The 25,675-nt window shown below is 48.2% G+C and overlaps 1 protein-coding gene across 28 annotated transcripts in view; it reads left to right on the top strand.

The window, feature by feature from the left end:
• Positions 1-25,675, top strand: part of NRXN2 (neurexin 2) — a 444,528-nt gene that overhangs the window by 113,255 nt on the left and 305,598 nt on the right. For 16 of the 28 annotated variants that reach the window (XM_077327828.1, XM_077327733.1, XM_077327863.1 and 13 more), the window contains exons 4-5: positions 10,261-10,290; positions 24,501-24,569. The exons of 1 other annotated variant lie outside the window; for it this stretch is intronic. In XM_077327828.1, coding sequence (XP_077183943.1) covers positions 10,261-10,290; positions 24,501-24,569 — 99 coding nt within the window. The remainder of the gene's footprint in view (positions 1-10,260; positions 10,291-24,500; positions 24,570-25,675) is intronic. 11 more of the 28 variants (XM_077327869.1, XM_077327923.1, XM_077327779.1 and 8 more) reach the window with 4 other exon arrangements.

The following is a 25,675-nucleotide window of genomic DNA, read 5'->3' as shown; positions in this document are numbered from 1 at the left end:
GGTCTGTATGTGATATTCTTGCAGAATCATGGATGCATAGAGCCGGAAGGGGCCATGCAGGCCATCTAGTCCAACCCCCTTCTCAATGCTGGATCAGCCTACAGCATCCATGAGAAGTATCTGTCCAGCTGCTGCCTAAAGAATCTGCAGCTCTCCAGTCTACCTGGGCGGGTTCCCACAACACAGGCTGGCCTGTTGGAGAACACAGTGCTACCACTAAGCCCACCATTACCTATCACTTTTAGGGAATAGCATTGGACATGTGCCTGCATTGCCTCTACAGGGCCCCGACCCTGCAAGGAAATGGGCATTGTGAGAATGAGGGGTTGGTGCAGTTGCCCCGGACTGTAGCTTTGCTTTCTGCTCTCCCTATTCTTGCCAGAGAGAGGGTTACACCTGCGTGGTATCATGCAGTAGTGTTAGCATCTTCTACCCACCACCGACCATTTCTGCAATATAGATAGATAGATAGATAGATAGATAGATAGATAGATAGATAGATAGATAGATAGATAGATAGATAGATAGATAGATAGATAGATAGATAGATAGATAGATAGATAGATATAGACACACACACACACACTAGGGGCCAAGCCCATTGATTTCAGGAACAGAGTGGGCGCTAGATTAGGTGTTGGAGTGGAAGAATTCTGTGGACGGCCTTCCCCTCCCTCCAGGACTTGGAAAGGCTGCAGGCAGCTGTTATGGAACTCACCAACAGGGGCAGCTCTCACGCAGCAGGGATCTGCAGCTTCCAAGGGAAATGGAAGGAAGAGGGGGTGGTCAGGAGTGGGGGACGGAATGCGATTGGCTGGCCCTGGACAGACAGGCAAGCTGGTTGGAGGAGGAGACACTTAGGGGCAGGCCCTGAATGGATGTTAAGCGCTGAGTGGCACAAGCCCTGAGATATGCTCCTCCTCCAAGGCCTTACCATAAATATATAGTGGAACAAATACTTTCTGGCAGCGACTGTTGTGGGAGGCAGTAAACAGCGTTGATGTGGTGGGGCAGGAAGAACCAGCTGCAGCAGTCTTGGTTAGAGGTGTGGTCCCTCCCCCCCTCCCTCTCTTGGCTGAGTGTGGTGCATTCTTCTTGCACCCTTTGGCAGTCTGCACCCTGAAATGCCATGCTGGTAAAGGTTCTAAGAACAGTTTCATACAGGGTGGTGGAAAGGGCTGTCAAGGCACATCTGGCTTCGGCAACCTTGTAGGGCAGGGGTAGTCAAGCTGTGGTCCTCCAGATGTTCATGGACTACAATACCCAGCTATGGCCAGCTATGGCTGGCTTCATATTTAGTTGACATCATCAGCTATGCCAGCTTCGGCAAGGGAGCACTTAAAAAAAAACTCTATGGGGTCTTACTGAGATATGTTTCTTAGTGCCGCAACATGATGCGAGCATCAGAGGTCTGCCCAGGGCCAGAGAGACTTAGGAAATCAATTAAGTTTAATTCTGTCTCTGATACTACCATGGAAGAGCACTGGGGCTACACCAGCATAACTTGGCACCAATGTATCTCCAGATATGCTGGCATGTCTTTAGGATATACTGGCGTATTTCCTGATTAAGGTTTAATAGCCATCCTAGACTGTTTGGGGTATAGGATTATGCTTTTAATAGACTTAATATTAAATCTGGGGGTATAAACCCCCTCCCCTCCACAAACTCTTCCTCTTCTGGTAGCCACTTCTTCTCTAATGAACTGTTCTATGAAAATGAAACACTATGCGTTGTAGCCAATGGGTCAGTGATATGCAGATAAGCAGAGGCGCTGCAGCCAATGAGCGAGTGCTTTTGCAAATCTCCCTGGGATGTGATTTACATGTGTCCACTGCCGGCTCCGTTATTAATCACCAGAGCAGCCGCCACATCCTGATTAAGGGCTCTGTCATTAAGGCGACATGCTCAGATAAGGCTGGGCGTGTAATCGTGGCCACCCTGTGCCCAGCAAGCTGGTGATGGGTGCATTCATTATTCACTTTGGTGATGCCAGCGAGTGGGGCTGGCATGGTTTGCAAGATTTTTTCATGGCAGTGTTTCTCAAACTTTAAAAACTTGCACACACACATTCCCGCCCACCTCCTGCTTCTATGGTGATCATGTTTTGTGGCTCTCTACAGCCTGATAAAATGTTCCACAGGTGAGTGGGTAGAGGTTACAACATGTAGTATGCAGCCTCCCTCCTCCCCCCACCACAAATGCTGCATGCACTCACAACTCACAACTACCTGCCCACCCACGGCAACCCCAATTTCATGCCCAAGTGATCCCTCCACCAAAAATCTCCTGGCCTGCAGGAAATTCGCCTACCATTCCATAGTGGCAATCAGCAATTCCCTGGGTGTGCAAGAAAGGGCCACAAGAGACAAACATTGGAACATCTCTTCCTGCCCATCCACTCACAATCTGACTACATTCATAAAATCAGCATTTCTGTCAGATGACTATCTAGCCTCTGCCTAAAAACTTCCAAAAAAGGAGAACTTAACAAATCCCGAGGAAGCCTGTTCCACTGAGGAACCACTCTAACTGTCAGGAACTTCTTCCAGATGTTTAGTCAAAAATTCTTTTGAATTAATTTCAACCCATTGGTTCTGGTCTGACCCTCTGGGGCAACAGAAAACAACTCTGCTTCATCTTCTATATGACAGCCCTTCAAGTAATTGAAGACGGTTTTCATATCAACTCTTAAGTTGTCTTCTCTCCAGGCTAAACAGACCAAGCTCCCTCAACCTTTCCTCATACAACTTGGTCTCTAAACCCCTCACCATCTTTGTAGCCCTCCTCTGGACACGCTCCAGTTTTGCTATATCTTTCTTCAGTTGTGGTGCCCAAAGCTGAACACAGAATTCCAAATGAGGTCTAACCACAGTGGAGTAAATTAGTAATATCACTTTGCATGATCAGGACACTGTAGTTCTTTTAATACAGTCCCAAATCCTGTTTGCCTTTTTAGCCACCGAGTCACACTGCTGACTTATATTCAGTGGATGGTCTGCTAAGACCCCCATATCCTTTTCACATGTACTACTGCAAAGACAAGTCTCACCCATCCTATAGTGATGCATTTGATTTTTTCCTACCTAAATGCAGAACTTTACATTTTTCACTATTAAAATTCATTTTATTCATTTTAGCCCAGCTTTCCAGCTTGTCAAGATAATCCTGTATCCTGATTCTGTCTCCTGCTTTATTTGCTACTCCTCCCAGTTTAGTATCATCTGCACTTTTCATCCAAATCATTTATGAATATGTTGAACAACATGGCCCAGGACAGAGGCACTCCACTCGTCACTCCTCTCCAAGATGATGACGAATCATTCACAAGCACCCTTTGGGTCAAACAGTTCTCGATGCACCTCAGTAATAGGCTCCATACTGTATTTTACCAATTTGCCAATAAAGATATCATGCAGAACCTGATCAAAAGTCTTACTGAAATCAAGGTAAGCAAAGTCCATAGCATTCCCTGATCTAGCAAGGTAGTAACTTTCTCAAAAAAAGAGGTTCGTTTGACATGACTTGTTCTTGAGAAAGCCATGCCGACTCTTAGTAATTACAGCCATCCGCTCTAGCTGCTCAAGGACTAACTATTTGATTATTTATTCTAAAATTTTGTGAGCTATAGACGTCAAGCTGACGGGTCAGTAGTTACCTCGATCCTCCTTTTCCCCCTTCTTTAAGATGGGGACAGTATTTGCCCACCTCCAATCTTCTGGTCAAAAAGTAATAGACAGAGGCTCAGAAATTACATCTACAAGTTCTTTTAGTACCCTTGGCTGCAGTTCATCTGGCCAAGAGGATTTGGTTTCATGTAAAGAAACTGGGTGTTTATGGACTCCCCCTACAGTGATCCTAAGCTTTGAAGACTTCCTGTGACATCTATGACTGCATCTAAAAACACCTTACCTCAAAGCACCTTTCCATACTTATACTTCCCAAATCAGGTGTTTTTTTTTTGGGGGGGGGAGTACAGTTGTCCATATATGTTTATGACCACGCACTTGTGTGTGTGTGTGCTGTCAAATCACAGCCAACTTATTCAACCTCAGCAAGGGACTTTCAAAGCAAGTGAGAAGCAGAAGTGGTTTTCCATTGCCTTCCTCTAAGGAGTTGTCCTTGGTGGTCTCCCTTAAAATTACTGGCCCCAGCTAGCTTCCAAGAACTGATGTGATTGGGTTATGCCATGCTGCCTTCCTTCCCCCAATATAATATGAACCAATGAAAGTCTGTTACCAGTGAGCATTCAGCCCAATCAGGATTTGGCTGGGAGTGGAAGCTTCACCTCCCCTTCATGAGGAAACTCCATCCACCCTGCACTTCTGTCCCATTAGCCTATTTCTGGACTTTTCCACCTCATAGTGAGAGTTCAGGAACTTGGATATGGGAGGGCTTGGCCGTGAATGTGTGTGCTTGTGTTGCTCAACTTGTGATTGTGCAGAAATAAGAGGTCTATCTAGTACATACCCATGTAATTGCAGTGTTTGTGACAGCCCAAGTGTGTGCTGATACTGTGTGGCTGTCCCAAAAAATTGACAGATGAGTGTGTGCAACACTTGGAAATAATGTGTGGAAAGAACCTGCAGGTTGTATTCAAAAAGGAGTGTGTGGGTGGATGTCCACGTGGTAGGAATTGTGGTAGTAAAGGTATACGTGGCCTTGAGATCGGAACAACAGGGTGTGAGGCAGGACTTTACCAAGGACCATGCGGTGGGTGTGGCGTGCCGTTCATTCATTCTCACACACTGCACAATTGTGAAGCACTTTGCTGAAATGGTGCAGTGTGAACATATGTGTGCAATGCAGTAGGCTCGGGCCTCTCTGTTGAAAGATGGGATTTAGCTGCCCGTCTCTTCTGCCTTGTCTCTGTTCCCTGCCTTGAGGAATGATAGACTTCTCAGCATCTCCTTTGGGATTTATTCTTTCCACTACACTATGCAGATTGGATTTGGGGGCGGGGGGGAGGGGAGAACGTGTGCTTTTTGGGTGTTGGTCAGAATTGTGTGCGTGAGAGAGAGAGAGAGAGAGAGAGAAAATAGGGAAGGCTATAGGAAGCTAAGGCACAGGGCATACAACATTAGCAGAGGGAGAGGAAGAGAGAAAAGGAAAAGAAGGGAAAGGCTAGTTGGCTCCGAGAGCACCCCCCCCCCATTTTCTTTTCCCTGTTATGAGACCATCCCTCTCTTTCTACCCAGAGACAAATCTAGTTTGTTAATGGAGGGGGGGGGGCTGCAGCAGTCAGAACAATATGGCTGCCACCGTCATGCCTGAGGGATCATTGGAGTGGTCTCCATGGCAACGGGAGGAGAGAGCAGCATCGTAATGCGCCCAGACTCCTTTTCCTCCTCCGTGCGCTTAGGCGCCTGGCAAGATGGGTCAGGTCAGCACCCCCCAGGCACTGTGGCTTCCAGACCCCTCCAGCAAGAGCCAGGCATGCTTGCTGCCCCAAACATTCTTCCAGTCATTCAGCTTGTGCCTCTGTATTTTTGTGATGGTGGTTAGGAGCTGAAAAGGACTGGGTGTCTCATTCCTGCTTTTGATACATGTAGGAAAAAAGGCCAGGCCTGTAGAACCCAAGGCATCAAATTTCCTGGAGTAATGTGGGTGTGAGGGGTGAAGCAGGGATGGGTACAGTTGTATAAACTGGCTCACTTGCTTGAGTCATCTGGGGATATTTACCTCACTGGCCCTCTCTTCCCCCACACCAAATTGAATGGGTTAAGGGCTGGTTGGCTGTTGGCAGGATAAACTTTTTTTTTAGCAAGATTTTTATTTTATTTTCCAAGATTAAAGATAATACAATACAAGTAATCTACATTATTAATACAGAAAAAAGAAGGTTATGCTCTTCATTTGATACACTTAATTCCCCGTTTCAATCCCCTTTTAAATTATTTTCTTAAATAATTCAGATAAGGGCCCCATTGGCAGGATAAACTTGAGCCAATTTCCGACTCCATAACGCCCTTTTTGGGGTTGTACTTACAAGAATTCTCTCCCCCTCCCTACAGGCTTTGGAGTGAGCCCAATGAGTAACAAGCCCTGCTTTCATTCCTGTCCAGAACTCGAATAAGAAACGTGCTGACTGGAGATGAGCCTCCCCTTTCATGGGAGAGACATTTTAGGTGGGTCAGGGAGCTGGTTAGGGAGGGGGTGTTGTTGTATATTATTTGGGCTCCTGTCCTGGCTTTTGAGGGGATTAATAGGTTGGAGAGAGGGGGAATCAGGACCCCTGGGCCCAGTTTTGGGTTCTTGAAGGGAAGGGGACTTGTCCAGCTGAGCACAAATGATCCAGATCAGGGTCCCGACCACAACAATAATGTGTTTCCAAGAATGTGGTATCCCTTCTATCCTTGTTCAAGACAGGGTGCAGCAAACACATGAAGCCACCTCATGCTGTGGCAGGCCAGGGTCTCCTCTAATAGGCAGCAGATTTCCAGAGTCTCAAACAGGAGTCCTTCCGATCACCTACTTCCTGATCCTTTTAGTTGGAAGTTTGGGGGATTGAACCAGGGGACTTCAATTTGCTCAACCACTGAGCCTTGCCCCCCCACCCCTGAAAACCTCTTTATGAATGCCATTCTCTTCCTCTTCCCACCATCGGAGTCCAGGTTCTTGGACCCAAACTCAACACAGCAATGAATGAATGAATGAATGAATGAATGAATGAATGAATGTAAATATAAATTTCAAAGTTTCCTTTATTTCAGAATATTTCATAATACATTAATTTATATATTTAGATGGAGAATTGGAGCATTTATATGTTAGATAATGAAATTAGTTTTATTGCTTATTGCTTTGGCTGTTTTAAATCCATGTATGTATGTATGGTTTTCGCATGTTGTTAACCACCCTGAGACTGTTGTCAGAGCGGGGCGGTTTACAAATCCAATAAATAAATAAATAATAAATTAAGGCTTTGAAATGTGAACTAGTAGTTCTCGCCTTGCACAAAACGGCCTATTCCAGTCACCCAGAGACCTCTTTTGGCTTCTGTGCATCTAGTTTTAGGACTACTCACTTCCAAGGCAGGAAACAGGGCAAGACCTCCTGGGTATAATCTCCAGTTTAAGAGAAGAGGGTAGGGCCAGTTAGAGGCAATGTATATGTTTTTCCCCCCATCATCGTCTGCCGTTGTAATACTTGGTATTTGTCCTGTTCTCAGTTTCAGTTCAGATGGCACCTGACCCAGCCTGTTGGTTTCCAATGCTTCCCTTGTCCTTATCCCAATTCCTTCCCACCTGTAGAGATTTATTTGCTGTCAATCACAATGATGGTGCCTTTGCAACCAATGTGGGCAGCTGGGGCATAGTTTCCCCCCTCCAATCAGGAAGACCCCTTTCTTAGATATAAGCTCACAAGCCCCCCACTTAATTGTCAGACCTTGCCTCGGCTTCTCTTTCAGCAATACCTGCATGAACCTGGCTTCTTGTAAGACCTTCTTGCCCTTGTCTGACCTTTCTGGTCTCTCTCTTTCTAGTAAAAACAAGACAGTTGTAATCCTATGTTCTTTTTTCTCCCTTTGTTGGCTTTGCAGCTTGTAATCTCTGTAAATACTTGGAAACTGGAGCTGTAGCTGTTTCCATTCACTGGGCAGGTTAGAGAAAGAATGAGTGAGGAGAGAGAGAATGGCAGGATAAAAATCTAATAAATAATATTAATAATAATAATGGATGGGTTGCTTTTGATGCCTCCTGTGGGTGGGATCAGGTAACCCTCCTACCCTTTCTGATTTCTTTGAAGCACTGATCAGATACCCACCGTCTGTAAGGTGCTATCCCTCCTTGACAATCTGCGTGGACAGGAAATGCAAATACCCAGCAGAGGATAAAATGTAGTATCACCCATTGCATGAATCTACCATGGTAAAACTGCTTTCCCACAGAGAGACTAGCCCTCTCAGGTGCAGGATAGGGAATGGGAGGAGCCCTTAGCTACACCCTCCCTCTCCGACTACTGTGTGGTTCCATCTTTGAATGACAGCTTGTTCTGCCTTCCCGTTGTGTGTGAATTCAGACGTTTTGCTGCTCTTCTGTGTGTTTGTATAGGGAGTGCCTGAGAGTGGTGAACGAAGGAACGCAGCCACTTTGGAGCTGAGGATGCTTGGCAGATAGATTGGCAGGAGGCTGGTTGAAATGTGTGTGTCCTTGAGGGGAGGGGGCGGAGTGAGAACCCCTCATTTCCATGAAATTGTGTGCTTGTCGGAAACAGCTGCCAACACAGGGTCTGGAGCTGATGCAGAGATGAACGGTGGCAGAGGAGTGGGCTCGGAAGGAATAGCAATGCTCCCTCATTCTGCTCCCGTCCTCAAACAGCAGAGGAGGGGGTGAGGGGATCCTTCCTCTTGGCAGCCCTCTGGTTTGATCTGTCCTAGTGGTCAAGGCCCCTCCCCGCCCACCCCACACCATGGCCTGTCGGGCCACTGGGGCTCTTGTCTTGTAAGATTTGCAAGCTAGAAGTCAGTAAGAATCTCTAGTCTAAAAATAATGTTTCTGTGTGTGCACGCTGTGGAGTGGGTATGCCTTTCACCCAAAGGAGTTTGAGAAGGGCTCTGGAAGAGTCTCATCTTTGTTGCAGGAGGTCCCAGGTTCAATCCCCAGCACCACCAGTTCAAAGGACCAGGCGGTAGGCATTGTGAAAGACCTCTGCCTGCAAATCTGGAAAGCCGCAGTTAGTCTGAGTAGACAATATTGACTCAGATGGACCAAGCGGCTCATTCAGCATAAGGCAGTGTCATGTGTGTTCACGTGGAAGGTCAATCCTGTATTTGGACCACAGCTAAAGGATGGCTTATTGCAAGACGACTCTTCAAGTCCTGTGTTTAGAAAGACTGGATTCTGATACTTAGCAGTGGAGAAATATGAATGGAGCAAAAGCATCTGTGGGTGAAACTCTGCTTAGCAACAAAAACCCTAACAATTGAGGAAGTGCATTTTCCCCCCAGACAAGGTAAATGCCTGTTAGAGTTGGTACTCCACTCCTCACTGAAGAACATACTTGTGGGTGGAAGAACGGATGACTACTCGCAGTCGGGGCATTGTTATTTTTCACAGCCTTTAACTCCATCCATGCAAATAAGTCCTCCAAAGCTGCTAGAGCACCGCCGTGTTTGGTCACCTGCCTGCACAGCATGTGTGTACATTGGCCACTTCCCTGCTCCGGCTGGGGGGGGAAGGCTTGTTCACCTCAGGTGACCAGGTTTGGTGCTGTTGAGGAAAAGCTCTCTGTTCGAGTTGCAGCTGGGGGGAAACCTACTCAAAGCTCCAGTTTGTACACAGGACAGAATGGGGGTGGGAAGTTATTTTCCTCTTCCTTGATTGTGACTCCAGGGTGGAGCCTGGGGTGGGTGGGAATGGGGGTGACTGTGGATTGTAACACCGAATACAGGAATGTGATCCTTTGGTGTGTGCGTATATGAGTCTGGTTTATCTGTCTTGCAGCTGGAAGCTCACAGTTTTCCCTCCCTGCCAAGAGTTCCGCCCCCCAGGAACTTCCGCCCCAGGCTGCCTCTGGCTTTTCTGAACCAGTGACTTCCTATCTCGGGGTAGGGGTGGGAGATGGCAGAAACTGTGGTACCGGGCATTGATACAGAGTTCCTTTTATGCAAAGGGTGTTACAAATGGAACAGTGGGTGAGATGTTTTGGTCTTGAGGAAAATTGTGTTCTGATTTCATTGACACTGAGGGTGGGTCTTTTCCCACCACTGACCTCCACCCCCCAGTAGAGTGACAGAGCTTCCACATGGGGCCGGCTGTCCCGGTCTTGTTACCACTAACACTTTTTCTTCCTGGAGTAGCGTGCTCAATTCCGAGGCTCGCAGGCCGCAAACACAACACTCTCCCCTCAAGGCTGTTTATTTTGTGTGTGTTTTTTTTTCTTCCATTTTTGTTGTTTTCGCCTGGAAAAAAAAAAGCATTTTCTCTCCCTGGGCGATGCAGCCGTTTGCCCTAAATGCTTTTTTTTTTTAATCCCTAAAAGAAACTAGACTTTCTTTTTCCCCCTGTTCCCCTCTTGTTATTGCTTTGGTTCTGTCCGGGATTTTAAGTTTCTTCTCCTCTCCTTTCTGTTTGTTTCGGCATCCGACCCTCAACCCCCTTCCCTCTCTCTCTCTGCCGGGGGCCTGGATGTCTGTCACAAGTTAAAAAAAGCTTTTAAATTGTGGCAAAGAGGGGAAAAAAACCCTCCTTTTTTCCGTGCGTTTATATGACTCGTCTTTTTTCTTTCTTTCTTTTTTTCCTTTCCTTCCCCCTCAAGGTCCAGCTCACCTGACGTTAAACAGCCAAGGTATGGTTTTAAGTTTCTTTCAACAAACGAGTTTTTAATTTTCCTCTGTTCTCCTCCCCAGTCTCTTTCCATCTCTCTCCATTTCTCTCTTCTTTACACTCTTTGATTTTTCTCCTCCCATTCGCTTCCGCCCATCTCATCCCACGTTGGTTTCTGACATTACCTAGATCTCTTGCTTATGCAGCTGAATATGTTTTTTTATTTTGTTATTTTGTACATCAGCGTTTATTAGAAAGTGGGGGGGGGGGAGATAAGCATGTTTTGGAGAGAAAGGCAAAGAAAACCGTATTTCATCTCTGCGCCGGTGTGGAGCTTTGATAAACTGTGTGACTTACACTGATGATCTGATTATTAACAGCCTTCTGTGGCTTGCTTCATTGATTGCATTCCTGGAGACTCATCCTGGGGCTGGCACAAACTGGCGTCGCCCGCCAAAGACATAAAGACATAACAGGCTGCTGGGCTGGCTTTTGGTAGAAAGGAATTGAGCCGGTTTGCTGGCCTAGTGGAACAGGGCAGGTGTTTTCGGCAATGGGTACACCCCACCCCCCGCCCCAGGTGGCAAGGAGAAGGCCCTTGAGTCCTCATCCTTTATTTAAACATTTATATGCAGCTTTTCTTTTGAGGAGAGACCCAAAGCAGCTTACTGAGGTGGGGAAGCCACAAATAAAATTAAACAAAGAACCAGCAAAAGAAAAATAATTCTTTGGGGCTGGCCTGGGATCTGGCTGGTAGGTTCACTCCAAGGCTGGGGACCCGAAGCATCAGGCCTAGGCCTAGAGATGTCCACTCCAGGGTGGGAATACCTCGAGATTTGGGGGGTAGAGTGTGTGGAGGGCGGGGTTTGGAAGGGAGGGACTTCAGTGGGGCAGAGTGCCATACAGTCCAACTTCCAAAGCAGCCATTTTCCCAAGGCGGGGTTGCCAACCTCCAGGTATCACTGGAAGATCTCCTGTTCTTCCAGTTGATCTCCAGACTACCAAGATTTGTTCCCCAAGAGGAGATGGATGCTTTGGAGGGTGGGTTCTATGGGACAATGCGGTGCTGAGGTCCTTGACCTCCCCACGCTCCACCCCCCAAAACCTCCAGGTATTTCCCAGACTGTCCTGTCCTGTCTCCAGGTGAACTGAACTCAGTCACCTGGAGATTTATTTGCTTGTTTGTTTATTTATTTATTTATTTATTGCATTTGTATACCGCCCTCCCCTAAGGCTCAGGGCGGTTCACATAAAATGTAAACAGAACAATACATCATACTCAGTGATGGTAATGATTGAAAGGTAACAGTAATAACAACAATAAACAGGGAAAATAACACTCCAACCTAGCGAACAATCTCACAGGCCCATGGTTGGTCCAATCTGTCGCATGGGTTCAAGGGAGGGAGGTTCAGGGCCCGATAGATGTTGTTTAGTTTCGGTCAGCCCTTTTGCAGGATCCGCGGAACTGTTTTAGTTCAGTTTAGATCAGTTATAATCCCAGGAGATCTCCAGCTATCAAATGAAGGGGGTGCAAGGCCAATATCTAAAACAGGAAGGGAGACAAAGGCTGCCAGCCAGATTCCCACAATCCCGCTTCCTCCAAAGTAAGCCAGTGGGAAAAACCGGGCTCCTTGTTGAGCTTTCCTTTTGAATTTCATGTGATATTTCATTTGGTAGGCAGCTGTAGACTGCTGTGGCTTTATACCCACATAGACTGCAGTTCTGTGAGGTTCCCATGCCTGCTTGGGTAGGGACTAAATGCTTCCACATCTCCTCCATACAGCAAATGCCAGGCCTGACATAAAAGACCTTAAAAGGTGCTGCATTTGAGACCGCTGTCCATGGAGCAGAAATGAACCATTCTGTGGCAGCTCCCATCTCTGTTGAGGGTATAACTCAGCCTTTCTCAACTTTCTTACACTTGAGAAACCCCTGAAACATTCTTCAGGCTTTGGCAAACCCCAGATGTGGAGCAGGTGTGCAGAATATGGTTGGGAAGCATAGCTGTGGACACGCTCACACAGTGCCCCTCCCTTTTCCACCCCCTTCAGGCCCATTTTGGGAGGGAGAGAGGTCAAAATGACCATATATGGTCATATCACAGAAAATTATTATTATTATTATTATTATTATTATTATTATTATTATTATTATTATTATTATTATTATTATTATTAATAATAATAATAATAATAATATTGGATTTGTTCCCGGCCGCTCTTGGCATGCTGGCTCAAGGCGGGTTACAGAATAAACCGCCGTAATACAATAAAACCCCCATTAAAACCAGTTACAAATTAACATTAACAAATACATGCACACATGGCAATAAAACAAGCCCTCCCCCACAGCGGGACAGCTCCCCCTACTAGGGTGGGAGGGAACATCTGCTGACCACCACGGATGGAACAGAGCATGGTGAAGTGTCTTTCTTAGGGGGGCATCAGATCTCCTCCCTGCACTGGCCTCAGTCATAGGCCTGGCGGACAAACTCTTGTCTTGCAGGCCCTGTGGAATGCCGGAAGCACCTGGAGGGCTGTAGCTCTTCCGGGAGCTCATTCCACCAGGTAGGGGCCAGGACCGAAAAGGCCTTGTCCCTGGTCAAAGCCAGGCAAGTTTCTCTGGGGCTGGGAACGACCAACAAGTTGGTACCTGCATAGCGTAAGGCCCTGCGGGGGGCATAGGGCAACAGGCGGTCCCCTAGATATGTGGGTCCCAGACTGCATAGGGCCTTAAAGGTGAAAACCAAAACCTTGAACGGAATTAACTGCCATCCATTCGGGAACCTCTTCCAGGGCTGTCAAGAAACCGCAGAATTTCACAAAACCCTGATTAAGAAAGCCTAGTCTAACTATACAAAACACTGTCTTCAGATCCAGCTATGGACCTCCAAGGGGACTATCAGTTACATGTGCCCCAACCCCCTGGGGGACTGCTTGAGTCTCTGGGGCATTCTTCCCACTCCAAGAAAGGGAAGCTGGGGTGCTGGCCAGGACTGACCCTCCTGGCACCTTAATCCTCAGGTTACCAGTCATTTTCTCTGTGATGAGTCACATCAACGGGCATAGGCTAGCCTACTCCACAGGGTTGTTGTGAGGATGAAATGGAGGAGAGAGGAACAATGTCAGCCTCCTTGGGTCCCCATTAGGGAGGAAGGTGGGATATAAATAAACAAACAAATGTGTGCATATGTGTGTTCCCATGGAAACTCCATTCCTAGACGCACAGATCCAGATCCAGACTGGGACCCTGGGACATGGAGAGAAGATGCCATCTCCTGTTGTCCCTGAGTGAACACCGCTAGCCCAAGTAGGAGAACCTGTGTGTACCACAATAGTATGCATGAAGGAGGCTGAAGGCCTTTCTTCTTGCACACCGTCCTCCCAATTCAAATCACCCTGTTTCCAATTTGAATGGAATAACAGGGAACTCATAAAAGCATTTGGATTGCAGGGAGCTGGGTAAAAAACATAACGTGTAATCTGGCTCTGAGGGGGCAAAGATTTGGTCAAAGATTTATTGGGGCTGAGCTATAAATAAATCCAGACTTCAAAACAAAACAAGCCTCCCACAATATATTTGTGAGAACGGGAGGCCAGTTTCCTCTTTAAGATGTTTTAGCCATTCGATGGAGCCAGGTAGTTACGTTGCAAACCTCTCCCATTTACAAGAACTGGGGGGCTGACAGCCAAGTCCTGCCGAACAGAACACGCACTGCATCCATAGATGGGGTAGTTATGGGCACCATGTAGCCTGGAAGCTTTTCTGCAGCAATAGAAGTCAGATAGGGATTCTAGTCCTCAGGTGGGATCTCCTGGAATTACAGCTTGTTTCTAGGTGACAGAGATTGGTTCCCCTGGAGAAAAGGGCCACTTTAGAGGGTGGTCCCCATAATATTATACTCCACTGAAGTCCCTCTCTGCCTCAAATCACACCCACTCCCAGCTCCATCCCCAAAGTCTCCAGGTTTTTCCCAACCCAAAGCTGGCAACCCTAACGTCAGACCAGACAGAGAAGCTTTTATAGGACTGGCTGTGGTCGCTGCTAGGAGATAGAGAGCTTCAGCATTACAGGGCAGCCAGTGTGCACACCTCTGTGTGCTGTACCTTTGTGGCCAACTCTAAAGTGGGGTTCTCCGACCTTTTGGAGCCTGCAGTTGCCTTTGGAATTTCGTCATGAGGTGGTGAGTGCAACCCCAAAAGGGCTGCTGCAAGAGGCAGAGAACCCGCAACAAAATGTCAGGGATGGTAGCCCTTCAAGCTGAATACTCCGGACTAGTTTGAGCTCATTGGATCTTGCAAGCAGCATTAACCCTGTTTAGTACTTGGATTGGAGACAACTAAGGAAGACTGGGGGTGCTGTGCTGAGGAAGCCAATGACAAACCATGTCTGCTCATCCCTTACTTTGAAAACCCAATGAGGGAGTTGCCATAGAATCATAGAGCTGGAAGGGACCTCATGGGTCATCTAGTTCAACCCCCTGCACTATGCAGGACACTCACAACACTATCACTCATCTTTAACCGCTCCTAGCAGAGTGGATAAAATAAAGCTGTAAGGGCCCCGAGGGTGGGCCCTGTCCGGGATGAGGAAGGGTGCCGATAGGCCTCTTCCCCCGGACTGACGAATCAGGAGGCACGAAGCGCCTCCCAATCCGCCCCCTCCAAGTTCCGACGCAGCCAGCTGACCGCCGCCATTACCTCCCAGAGTTGCAAGATGGCAGGTCGCCGCCGCCACCGCCAACACATCGACCTCCGGCCCAGCCAGCCAGCAGCGGCCACTGGAGGAAGCTTGGGGATCGGCGGCAGCAGCAACGCACCCCACCACGGAGCGCCAGCCACCCAGCTCCAGCGACGCCACCCGCAGCAGCTCCCGCCTGCCGCACATGCGCCGGATGCCCCGCCGCCACCCACAACACGTCGCCCGCTGGCCCAGCTAGGCAGCAGCGGCCGCCGGCGGAAGCTTCGGAACCCCTGGCGGCAGCGCCGCACTCCACCATAGGGGTGCCAGCCGCCCAGCTCCAGTGGCACCGCCCACAGCAGCTCCCGCCTGCCAGGCCACAGAGCCCTGCCTCCCTCATGGCGCGCCCCACTAGCGCCCACTGTATTTTGAGTGCAGCGGGCTTATTTTCTAATCCACTATAACTTGCCACCCTCTTGAACCCTCACAGAATCAGCCTCTATCCAGCCTCTGTTTAAAAATTTCCAAAGATGGAGAACCCACCACCTCCCCAGGAAGCCTGTTCCACTGAGAAACCGCTCTGTCAGGAACTTCTTCCGGATGTTTAGACGGAATTTCTTCTGAATTATCCCATTGATCCTGGTCCATCGCTCTGGGGCAAGAGAGAACAACTCTGCTCCATCCTCTAATATGGCAGCCTTTTAAATACTTGAAGATGGTTATCAAATCCCCTCTTAGTCATCTCCTCTCCAGGCTAAACAGACCAAGCTCCCCAAACCTTTCCTCATACATCTTGGTCTCCAAACCCCTCACCATCTTCGTAGCCCTCCTCTGGACATGCTTCAGTTTGTCTACATTCCTCTTCAACTGGGGTGCCCAAAACTGAACACAGTACTCCAAGTGAGGCCGAACCAGAGCAGAGTAAAGCGGTACCATCACCTCCCATAAATTAGTTGTGACTTGATGTCACGTGTTATGAATCTCCAACATTTCAGGCAGAAGCTCTATTTAACAAGAGGCCTTTTAAGATGAACATATAGTTTTAAATTATTCTTATATGTACACAGATTTCCTTCAGTCATGCCGTGAAGATCCTTGAGTTGTGGTGGTTGCCACCGCTGGCAAAGCAATGTTTAGTAAAAATATGCACAGTCTATTGGATCTCCTGTGACCAATCAGAAGCCCTGCTGAGCAAAAGTGCCATCTGGCCCCTCCTACTCTCTGAAAACCCTTGGCGAGCACCCAGAAAAGTGTCAGGAGACACCAAATTGGGAACCCCGCTCTAAAGGGTTGCTCTGCTGTGCATCATATCAACAGACTGTAAATGTTGGGATCACTTTAAATGTTAAGGCTCCCCCCAAAGCACCCTGGGAATTGCAGTTTTGTGAGGATGCTGAGGATTTTCCTTGTTGGAGAGCTCTTTTCCTTTCCCCCACTGCTGGTTGGCTAGGATGTGTTTGTGAGGAAGTACGGCTGAAATAAAGAGACTGAAGAAGTAAGCTGATGGATGCCTCCATGCGAAAGGCCCAGTATTGTAGGTCAAAGTCAGAAATCTGCAAGCTGTGCCTGGAAGGCAGTGGCCAGGCATGCTGAGCAGATAGATGGCTTTCAGTGTGAATGACCTTGTTCCCTGTCAGAGGTTGCTTCTCTGGGTGGAAGTCAGTATGCCTCTGTTTTTATGGGAAGCTTTCACATGATGTACACTCGTTGTGAGCATGAAGCATAGAGCCCCCAGCAATTTGCTAAGCCAATGCAGTAGGGATGAAAACAATCAACAAAACAATTAAAACAGCATAAAATACTAAAAAAAAACAGTTATCAGCAAGTAAGTTCACTCTCCCCCCTATGCCTGTGACTCTAAAAGCATACATTCCTAGTAAAACATCATGCCATGGAGCCGGAATTGAAGCAGTGGGGGAAACAAAACATTTTATCCCTAAGAGAGGTCACCTCCCAAGCTGATCCCTTAAACCATGGGTAGTCAACATGTGGTCCTCCAGATGTCCATGGATTACAATTCCCATGATCCCCTGCCAGCAAACGCTGGCAGGGGCTCATGGGAATTGTAGTCCATGAACATCTGGAGGACCACAGGTTGACTACCCCTGCCTTAAACCATATCTCTTCTCTGCAAGAATGCCCACCAGAAGAATTTTGTCTGGGATATTTTGCTTAGTGACAGAAACGTAAGGGGCCTTCCTGATAGCCAAACAGGCCAAATGTTCTGTAACATGGGGGCCACCACAGAGAATGCACGTGGCTCTATTACCATCATGCAGACAACACAGATTATTGGTTTTCCAAATGGTTACACATTTCTAGGAACACCTGGCCAGCTGTACTCTTGGTCAGATCCAGCGGGCAATGGATCTTAAGATAACAGGGACCTGTCATCACCCTCAAAGCGAGGGACAGCCAATCAGATCTGTAAACAATGAGTAAAAGCTCCATCTGGCCCCGCCCAGAATTCTGTTCCCCTGGAGAAAATGGCTGCTTTGGAGGGTGGACTCCATAGCTTTATACTCCTTTGAGGTCCCTCCTTGCCCCAAATCCTGCCCACTCCTGGCTCTACCCCAGAAGACTCCAGGTATTTCTCAACCCTTAGGTGGCACCCTGATGTGCAGGTGGGTATGGGCAGAACCTCATATGGAAGTTCTGCCTGTCAACGGAGGGGGAAGGAAGAGGGCAGAACTGAACTTTGCCCTGCAAAATGGCATGTTTGAGCTATGCTTTTTTCACAGACTCCCCTTCAGTCTTTTAAAAGGTAAAGGTAAAGGTATCCCCTGTGCAAGCACTGAGTCATGTCTGACCTTTGGGGTGACGCCCTCTAGCATTTTCTTGGCAGACTCAATACAGGGTGGTTTGCCATTCCCTTCCCCAGTCATTACCGTTTACCCCCCAGCAAGCTGGATACTCATTTTACCGACCTCGGAAGGATGGAAGGCTGAGTCAACCTTGAGCCGGCTTCTGGGATTGAACTCCCAGCCTTATGGTCAGAGCTTCAGACAGCATGTCGGCTACCTTACCACCCTGCACCACAAGAGACTCATAAATTTAAAAGTATATAACGTTAATTAACTCCCACCTATTCAGGAAATCCTTCAATGGCCATGAAGAAATCCCAGGGTTTCACAAAACCCTGATTGCTCTTTAGTCATTTAGTGAGCCTTTAAAAAACCCTCACACTTTAGCTCAGGGATGTCACATATTGTTGGCACTTTTGCACCAACATGACAGAGGCGCAGGGATAAGGACAGCAGCAAGTCACGTGGAGGTGATATGGCAAGCAGCGTGGTTTGCTGTGGGCTCCTCCTGCAGAATCATCCTTGGTGGGCCCCCACCCAGCCCTGCTTAGCTTCTGAGTTCTGCCGAGAGAGGGCTATACCATGCTGACTTCCCTCCTCTGCCTAGGCCTTCAAGCAGCCGGTTTTGTCTCTGCTGAGCCTTAGCCCCTGAAACCAGCTTCTTCTACATGAGGATTTCCCCTGCATGGAGAGCAGGAACCCCCCACATTTAAAGGTAACATCCTCATTAGGTCCTTGCTCAGTCTGAGCACGACTCGTGGACTTTCCAGGGATTCCCGCTACAAACCAGATCAAACATCAACTCTCTTTGATCCGGCTCAGAGGGGGAACTGCAGGGTGGCTGGTGCCGGAACATCCATTTGGAGAGCTCCGCTCAGCTTTCAAAACTGCGCAGGGTAGCCCTCTGCCAGGCACCATCCCCCCCCTCCCCTTATAATGGGACCACTCTATCGCCTGGCACCTTCTCTCCTCCAGCCCAGCTATGCAGATCAGTGCTGTGCTGCAAAATGGAAAGTGATGAGAGGAGAGGCCTGGTCCCAGGTTTGTGGCAGAGGGTGGGAGCGCAATTGTTGTCCTACTACTCTTTCGTACATTTGCAACAAAAGAAAAGGGAGGCTCAGGAGGCGGTGGCAGCAGCGAATGGAGGAAGCAGAGATTTGTGTGGACTAGAATTGCCAACAGGCCTGGGAGGGGAGGGGGTGTCCTTTCCCCATAATAGAGACTTAATGCGTGGAAATGGACAGCTGAAGCTTTTCAGGGACAGAGGTAATACCGCCTGGTAAATAACACCCCATTTTGCTTCTGTTTAAGTGCCAGGACATTTTTCTCTCTCCAGGCAGTTGGCAACCCCAGGTTCTCCCCTGTTCCTGCCCTCCTGGCTGCTGTTGCCATAGCAGGCAATGAGCTTTCACTTCCCTGAGGAGATGTAACCCGTGGTTAGCAAAAATTCCGGCGGAGACATAATGGCAGCTGTAATGCAAACGTACCATTGACTAACAGTTACCTCCCAATTTGAAGGCAGTGGTGGGTGGAGATGCCCACCTGAGAGGGGAGCAAGGAGCAAGCGGTCAGAACACGGTGGCTGGCTAACCATGGCTGGCCTGTTCGGCAGCTGTTTTGTCTGCACTGAGCCTTGTCAGCCAAATACTGAAGCAACTTGTCTTGGCCTTTAATAGATGAAAAGTTTCACACCTTTAAGTGTAAGGTAGGAAAGCAGAGAGAGAGAGAGAGAGAGAGAGAGAGAAAGAGAACACTTGCTGATGTGGCTCATTTAATTGTGGGTGGGAAGACAGGTTAGCCCATTGAGGGCCCCATCCTGGTATGAACCTTGCTGAGAAGCCTTAGCCCAATCTCTCCGATCCTGCCTTGCAGAGTGGGGTTGCTGATTGCCTCAGAGAAAAACAAATGCCTCCTTCCTTTAATAGAGACTTAATGTAAGGTGACCATATTTTAACATTGGTAAAGCAGGATACCATTGACCGGGGGGGGGGGGGGGAGGTAACATAAGTACAATTTGCCAGGTGCCCCCAAATGTCCCTCCAAAAGTGGGGAAATCTGGTCACCTTTAATGGGATGTGATTCACCTCCATTTTGTTGGCTGCCCTTTTCGACACATGACAGTTTTCTCCAGACCCGTTACCCTAGTTGGGTAGATGAAAGGGGGTGAGAGAACCATATCATGTCAAGCTGCCTTATACCAAATCAGACCATCACATTCAGCATTGTCTACTCAGGCAACACGCAATCCAAAAAGGGGGGTGGAGGGGATACTGTGAAGAGCTCACGGTAAGTGGAGCCTCTCATATATGGCATGTGTAAAGAAACAGACTGAATCACAAAGATAATCCACAATAACACAATAGCAGCCGTCAAAACCTCAAAGATAACCAGGCGGCGAAAAGATAACCTGCACTTAGTGAATCTGGTGAAGGCTTTTTCTGCAGTGAACGGACCTTTTGGAGAGTCAGTGGAGTTTGGGTTTTAGACAGATGCTGTTGGGGACTAGGGACTAAGCCCAAGGCATTCAGGAATACAACGGGGGTGCCAGATTGGGAGTCAGGGGGTGGAAGAACTCTGCAGATGGCCTCTCCCTCCCCCCAGGACCTGGAAAGGCTGCAGGCAGCCATTAGTCCGGCAGGGGCAGCTCTCATGCGGCAGGGATCTGCAGCCTCTGAGCCTCAGAGGGAAGTGGAAGTAGGAGGGGGTGGTGAGGGGTGGGGGATGAAGGTGATTGGCTGGCTGCTGGACAGACAGGCAAGCCAGTTGGAGGAGGAGGCACTCAGGGTTGGGACAGCCTCCCTGAGTGGGCATTAAGTGCTGAGTGTCACTTAAGCCATGAGACCAGCTCCTCCTCCAATCCCTTACCAGAAAAATATAGTGGTACAGATAGATTATCTTTGACAATGAGTGTGTTTATCAGTACATGCTACATGTGCTGTATATGAGTGTGTCCACCTATTGTTACCTCTTCAGAGTATTCCCCCCTTTTTGGATTGTATATTCCTGTTATTCCTGAGTCCTGTTTTTTTTTTTTTTTGTCTTGTCTACTCACACTGGCAGCAGTTCTCCAGAGTTTCCTTCCCATCACCTGCTGCATGTTTTTTTGAACTGAACCTTAGACCTTGGCATGCCAAACAGATGCTCTGTCACTGAGCTGTAGCCCCGCAGCCAGGTATAACCCCCGGAGCTCCTTCGAGGAGGGCAGGATAAAAATATAGTTGGCGGGAAGACAGCACTCTGAAAGCCCTGACCTGGGTGTTGTGGCCCTCTCCTCTCTCCGCTTGACCTGGTTGCTTTGTGAGTGAGGGATGGGCTACGTATGAGAAAATAGATTCTCAGGGCTAGACCTGAGGGCAAAGGAAACTGTAAGCAGAACGGCCTGCCGCATTTGCGTCTGGTGAGCTGCTGTGCCCAAATCAGACCTTGCCCTCTTTAATTTTCACATCTTCTGCCCTTGGATGGCTGGTGCAGATGAGCATATTGCTGGGTGCTGACGACCCTGTTTCTGCCAACCGGTAGCCGTGATGGGCTGAAGCAGCAGGACAAAGTCTGAGCCCAGGGGCAACTTTAAGACCAACAAGGTTTTATTCTAGGTGAAAGTGTACTTCTGCCCATCTACTAACCATCTGCCCAAGTTCACAGAATCAGCATTTCTGTGAGGTGGCTATCTAGCCTCTGCTTAAAACTTCCAAAGAAGGAGCTCACCACCTCCTGAGGAAGCCTGTTCCACTGAGAAACCGCTCTAACTGTCAGGAATTTCAACCAGAAGTTTAGCTGAAATTTCCGTTGAATTAATTTCAACCCATTGGTTCAGGTCCAAGCCTCTGGGGCAACAGCTGTAGTTGTGAGGGTCCTGCATAGTGCATGGGGTTGGACTAGATGACCCTGGAGGTCCCTTCCAACTCTATGGTTCTATGATTGATTCTAACTCCACTCTCCATCCACTCCATGACACATAGTAGGGAAGGTTGTTACCTGAAAGGACTAGTTGGAGTCAATGGAAACAGTCATTTCATGGAATCATAGAGTTTGAAGGGACCTCCATGGTCATCTAGTCCACCCCCTGCACAATACAGGAACTCATTCTAATTCTTCTGTGGTCCATGTTCTTGTATGTGTGAAAAGGGCTGGCATTACTGCGGTTACCACCTCAAGGAATCTGAAGTCAGCTCCCAGTTCCTAATTTGTATTTCTTGGTTGTTTATTAACAACAAATATTGAGCCAGCTTGGTGTAGTGGTTAGGAACGCGGACTTCTAATCTGGTGAGCCGGGTTTAATTTCCCGCTCCTCCCCCACATGCAGCCAGCTGAGTGACCCTGGGCTCACCACAGAACTGATAAAACTATTCTGACAGAGCAGCAATAACAGGACTCTTTCAGCCTCACCCACCTCACAGGGTATCTGTTGTGGGGAGAGGAATGGGAAGGAGAATGTAAGCCACTTTGGGACTCCTTCGGGTAGAGAAAAGCAGAATGTAAGAACCAACTCTTCTTCTGCTACCTCACAGGGTGTCTGTTGTGGGGAGAGTAAGGGAAGGCAATTGGAAGCCGCTTTGAGATTCCTTCGGGTAGAGAAAAGCAGCATTTAAGAACCAACTCTTGTTCTTCTTGTGCTTGTTCTTCTCCCCTAAAGATAAGGCGGGCTACTCCAAATCATACACCCCTACTTTTATAGGACTTTCCTAGGCCTTTTAAATTGTCCCCAATATTTGTGATTGGATTTGCAAATAAGGAACTGGGAAGTGTGAATAAGGAAAGGGGAACCAACTTCAGACTCATGGAAATTCAGAAGTTCCTAACTTTGCCTAACTTAGGTTGTAAAAAGACCAAATTCCTAACTTGCCTATTAAAAAAGATCACATGGACCTGCTTACATTTTCTTCCTTCCAAATTTTGTCAGGTGAATGCAAATTCAACAATGCTGCCATTGCACGACTGGATTCATCAACTGTTTCAGGGGGTGTTTCTGGGCATAGTAACGTTTTGGCCACTTTCTGTTAGTAGCCTACAATTCCCAAGTGTCCTGGGTGTACGTAAAGACATTGCTGGAGTGGGTGGGAGATTCTGCCAAGCAGTGGGGCAGGGCAGGGCGGGGGAGTGTCTGCTGAGGATACCGGCCTCTTTGCCATGCAGGAAAGCATGAACTGTGGGGAATGATTGGGTCAAAACAGATGCTTCCCTAACAGAAGAGCAGTGGGGAGCCTCCGAAAGAGGAAAAGGTTTTGAAAATAATGGCCACGGGTGACCATTCTTGCCGCTGTCCCACTGCAGGGGTGGGGGGAGAGGTGGCCACCATGCAGGGAAGCTAACACAGGCAATGTGGGCACCTCCAAAGGATTAAAATTAAAAACGTCTAACGGGGTCAACAAAGTAGTGAATAGTGGGACAGCAAAAACGGTGAGGCCAGAATAACACTCTGTGACATTTCAGGCAGCTTTAACAACAACAATTGATAACTGGGGCGGAGGGACGTTTTGTAATGTATTAGTAACGTAAAAGGAGCCTTGCTGGGGGTCATGCAGTCCAATGCAGTAATCTAGTCTGACATCCTGTTTGTAACAGTAGCCAGCCAAATGCTCTGGATCGGGGAAGCCTTTAAAGAAAGCAGAAGCTCCGCCGGACTGTTTGCCTTTTGCATTTTTCCACGCATCAGATGTGGTTCATACCCAAAATGCCTGCACCACACATAGGGAAGGCCTACCAATAGGGGCCTTCACTGCCCATTTACAATTGAACATTTGCAAACAATCCTAGAGTTGGAAGGGGCCATTCAGGCCATCTGGTCCAACACCCTGCTCTGGTCCAACACCCTGCAAACGCTGGCAAGGGCTCATGGGAATAGTAGTCCATGAACATCTGGAGGACCACAGGTTGACTACTCCTGCTTAAAGCATACCTTCATGCTCCATCCATAGAGACTCTTTCCCAGTGTGGCCATGTTCTCCATCACCTGGAGATCAATTGTAATGGTGACAGACTGCCACTCGCCGCCTGGAGGTTGGCAACCCTTGGGAGACCTGCAGGCCCTACCGGGAGGTTGGCAGCCTTATCCAAGTTATTCGGCATTGTGAAAGAAGGTGGAAAATCCATGTGGGTTTGATACGAAAGAACTACAAGAGGCGCTTTCTGATTGCTTCTCCATAGAGCTCTACCATGCAGTGAACTTTGTGTGTCTTCTTCCACTGAGGGGGATGAAGGTTAACTCTCAAATGGGCCCCCTAAGCCTCATATCTTTTACACAGGGGAGCTTATGTGTTTAGCAGGGCCGAACTCGGCCGCTGGCGAGTGTCAGGAATTCGGCATGGTCTGATGGTGGAGGATTACATCACCTGCAGCAAGACTGAGGCCTGGTTCTTGATTAGCCTCATGCTCTGCATGTGCCCAGAGCAACTTTACTTCTCATGGTTTAAGGCAGGGGAAGTCAAACTGCGGCCCTCCAGATGTCCATGGACTACAATTCCCAGAAGCCCCTGCCAGCATGGACATCTGGAGGGCCGCAGTTTGACTACCCCTGGTTTAAGGGCCCCAGCGTTTAGGAGATGACCTGGGCCAAGCCCTAACTGTAATCCTGGGCTACCTATTTACCTCTGCAAAGGTCAAAATACCTGTCAGACTTTGTGTGTCTAGGAGTGAGTGTGCGGCCACTGGCTGCCAAGGTGCGGGGCATCCTGCTCCGACAGGGATATGTTGGGGGATGATTCTCTGGGTCTCTTTCCTCCCTAATGCTGTGGTTCTGCTTCTCCAGTAGGGTCCCTACTGTACTCGGAAGGGGGGGCAGGGAGAGGAGCCAGTGAGGTGCACCAGACATCAAAAGGTCAGTGTAACCCCCCCCCCGCACACCTTAAATTCGTCCCAGCGCAAACATGAGACACAGACCCAAAATGTCCAGAGTTGAATTAGGAGGTGCAAGTTAGGTACCTCCTTATTCGTCCAAGTAACTTTATAGTATGTAGATTTCTGGAATCCACAGAACTCTGACAGGCGAAAACGTATATTGCTCTTAACTAGCAATTTATACGGAGGCAAGGTGGCATGGTGCAGTGTGAATTTGTCAGACCTCAGTAGCTAAGCAAGGTGGATGAGAGACCACCAAGGACACCTTTGTGGAGGAAGCCTGTGGCAAACTACCTCTCCTGAATTGCATTGAAAGCCCCTTGCTGAGGCCAGTGTAAATCGGCTATGGCATGATAGCACTTTACACGCACACACAGAGCTATTTAAATGTGTTTGCTGACTTGTGGCCAGTCTTGCTAAATGCATGGTTAAGACTTCACCCGTTTCCCATGCTGGTGATGAAGAGTTCTGTGAAATTCAAAAAAGTTGCATATTTGTATATCTAAGTAAATTGGTCTTAAAGGAGCCAGTGGTAAGGACTTTGACTTCCCGGCCCAGAAGCCTACATCTTCAACTAAAACATTAAAGAATTTGCTCTTTGGGGTTTATGCCTGTTTCTGCTTGCTTGCTTTTACTTGTTCAGTTCCCTTGAGACATGCATAACGATTCTGTGCTTCTTGACACCTACCAGCTAGATTTGAAGAACTTTAGTCGGATCGGTGTGGTTGGGGGACCTCAAGTGGAGGAAAGACCTGAAAGTTCTCAGCTTTGAATTCCTGGCACTGGTTTTGCTGAAGCCTGGGGGAAATTCCAGGGGCTTGAAAATTTGCTTTGAGGTGCTTAGGAATTTCAAGTACCTTCCAGCCTTCCATTGAGAGGGCTCATTAACTATGGGATATCCTGCTGAATGTGAAATGTTTCCTCGCCTCGTTCCTTCACTTGAAGCTAAGTTGAAGTGCAGGGGGTTGGACTAGATGACTCTGGAGGTCCCTTCCGACTCTATGATTCTATGAGGACTTGACGTTTGTTGCCTTACGTGGAACAAGTATGGGACAGGTGCCATCTCTGATATGAAGCTGGATCTCC

The sequence above is a fragment of the Paroedura picta genome, chromosome 1 (genome assembly GCF_049243985.1).
Source record: "Paroedura picta isolate Pp20150507F chromosome 1, Ppicta_v3.0, whole genome shotgun sequence".
Lineage (NCBI taxonomy): Eukaryota > Metazoa > Chordata > Lepidosauria > Squamata > Gekkonidae > Paroedura > Paroedura picta.
This window is presented reverse-complemented; position numbering and strand designations above follow the sequence as displayed.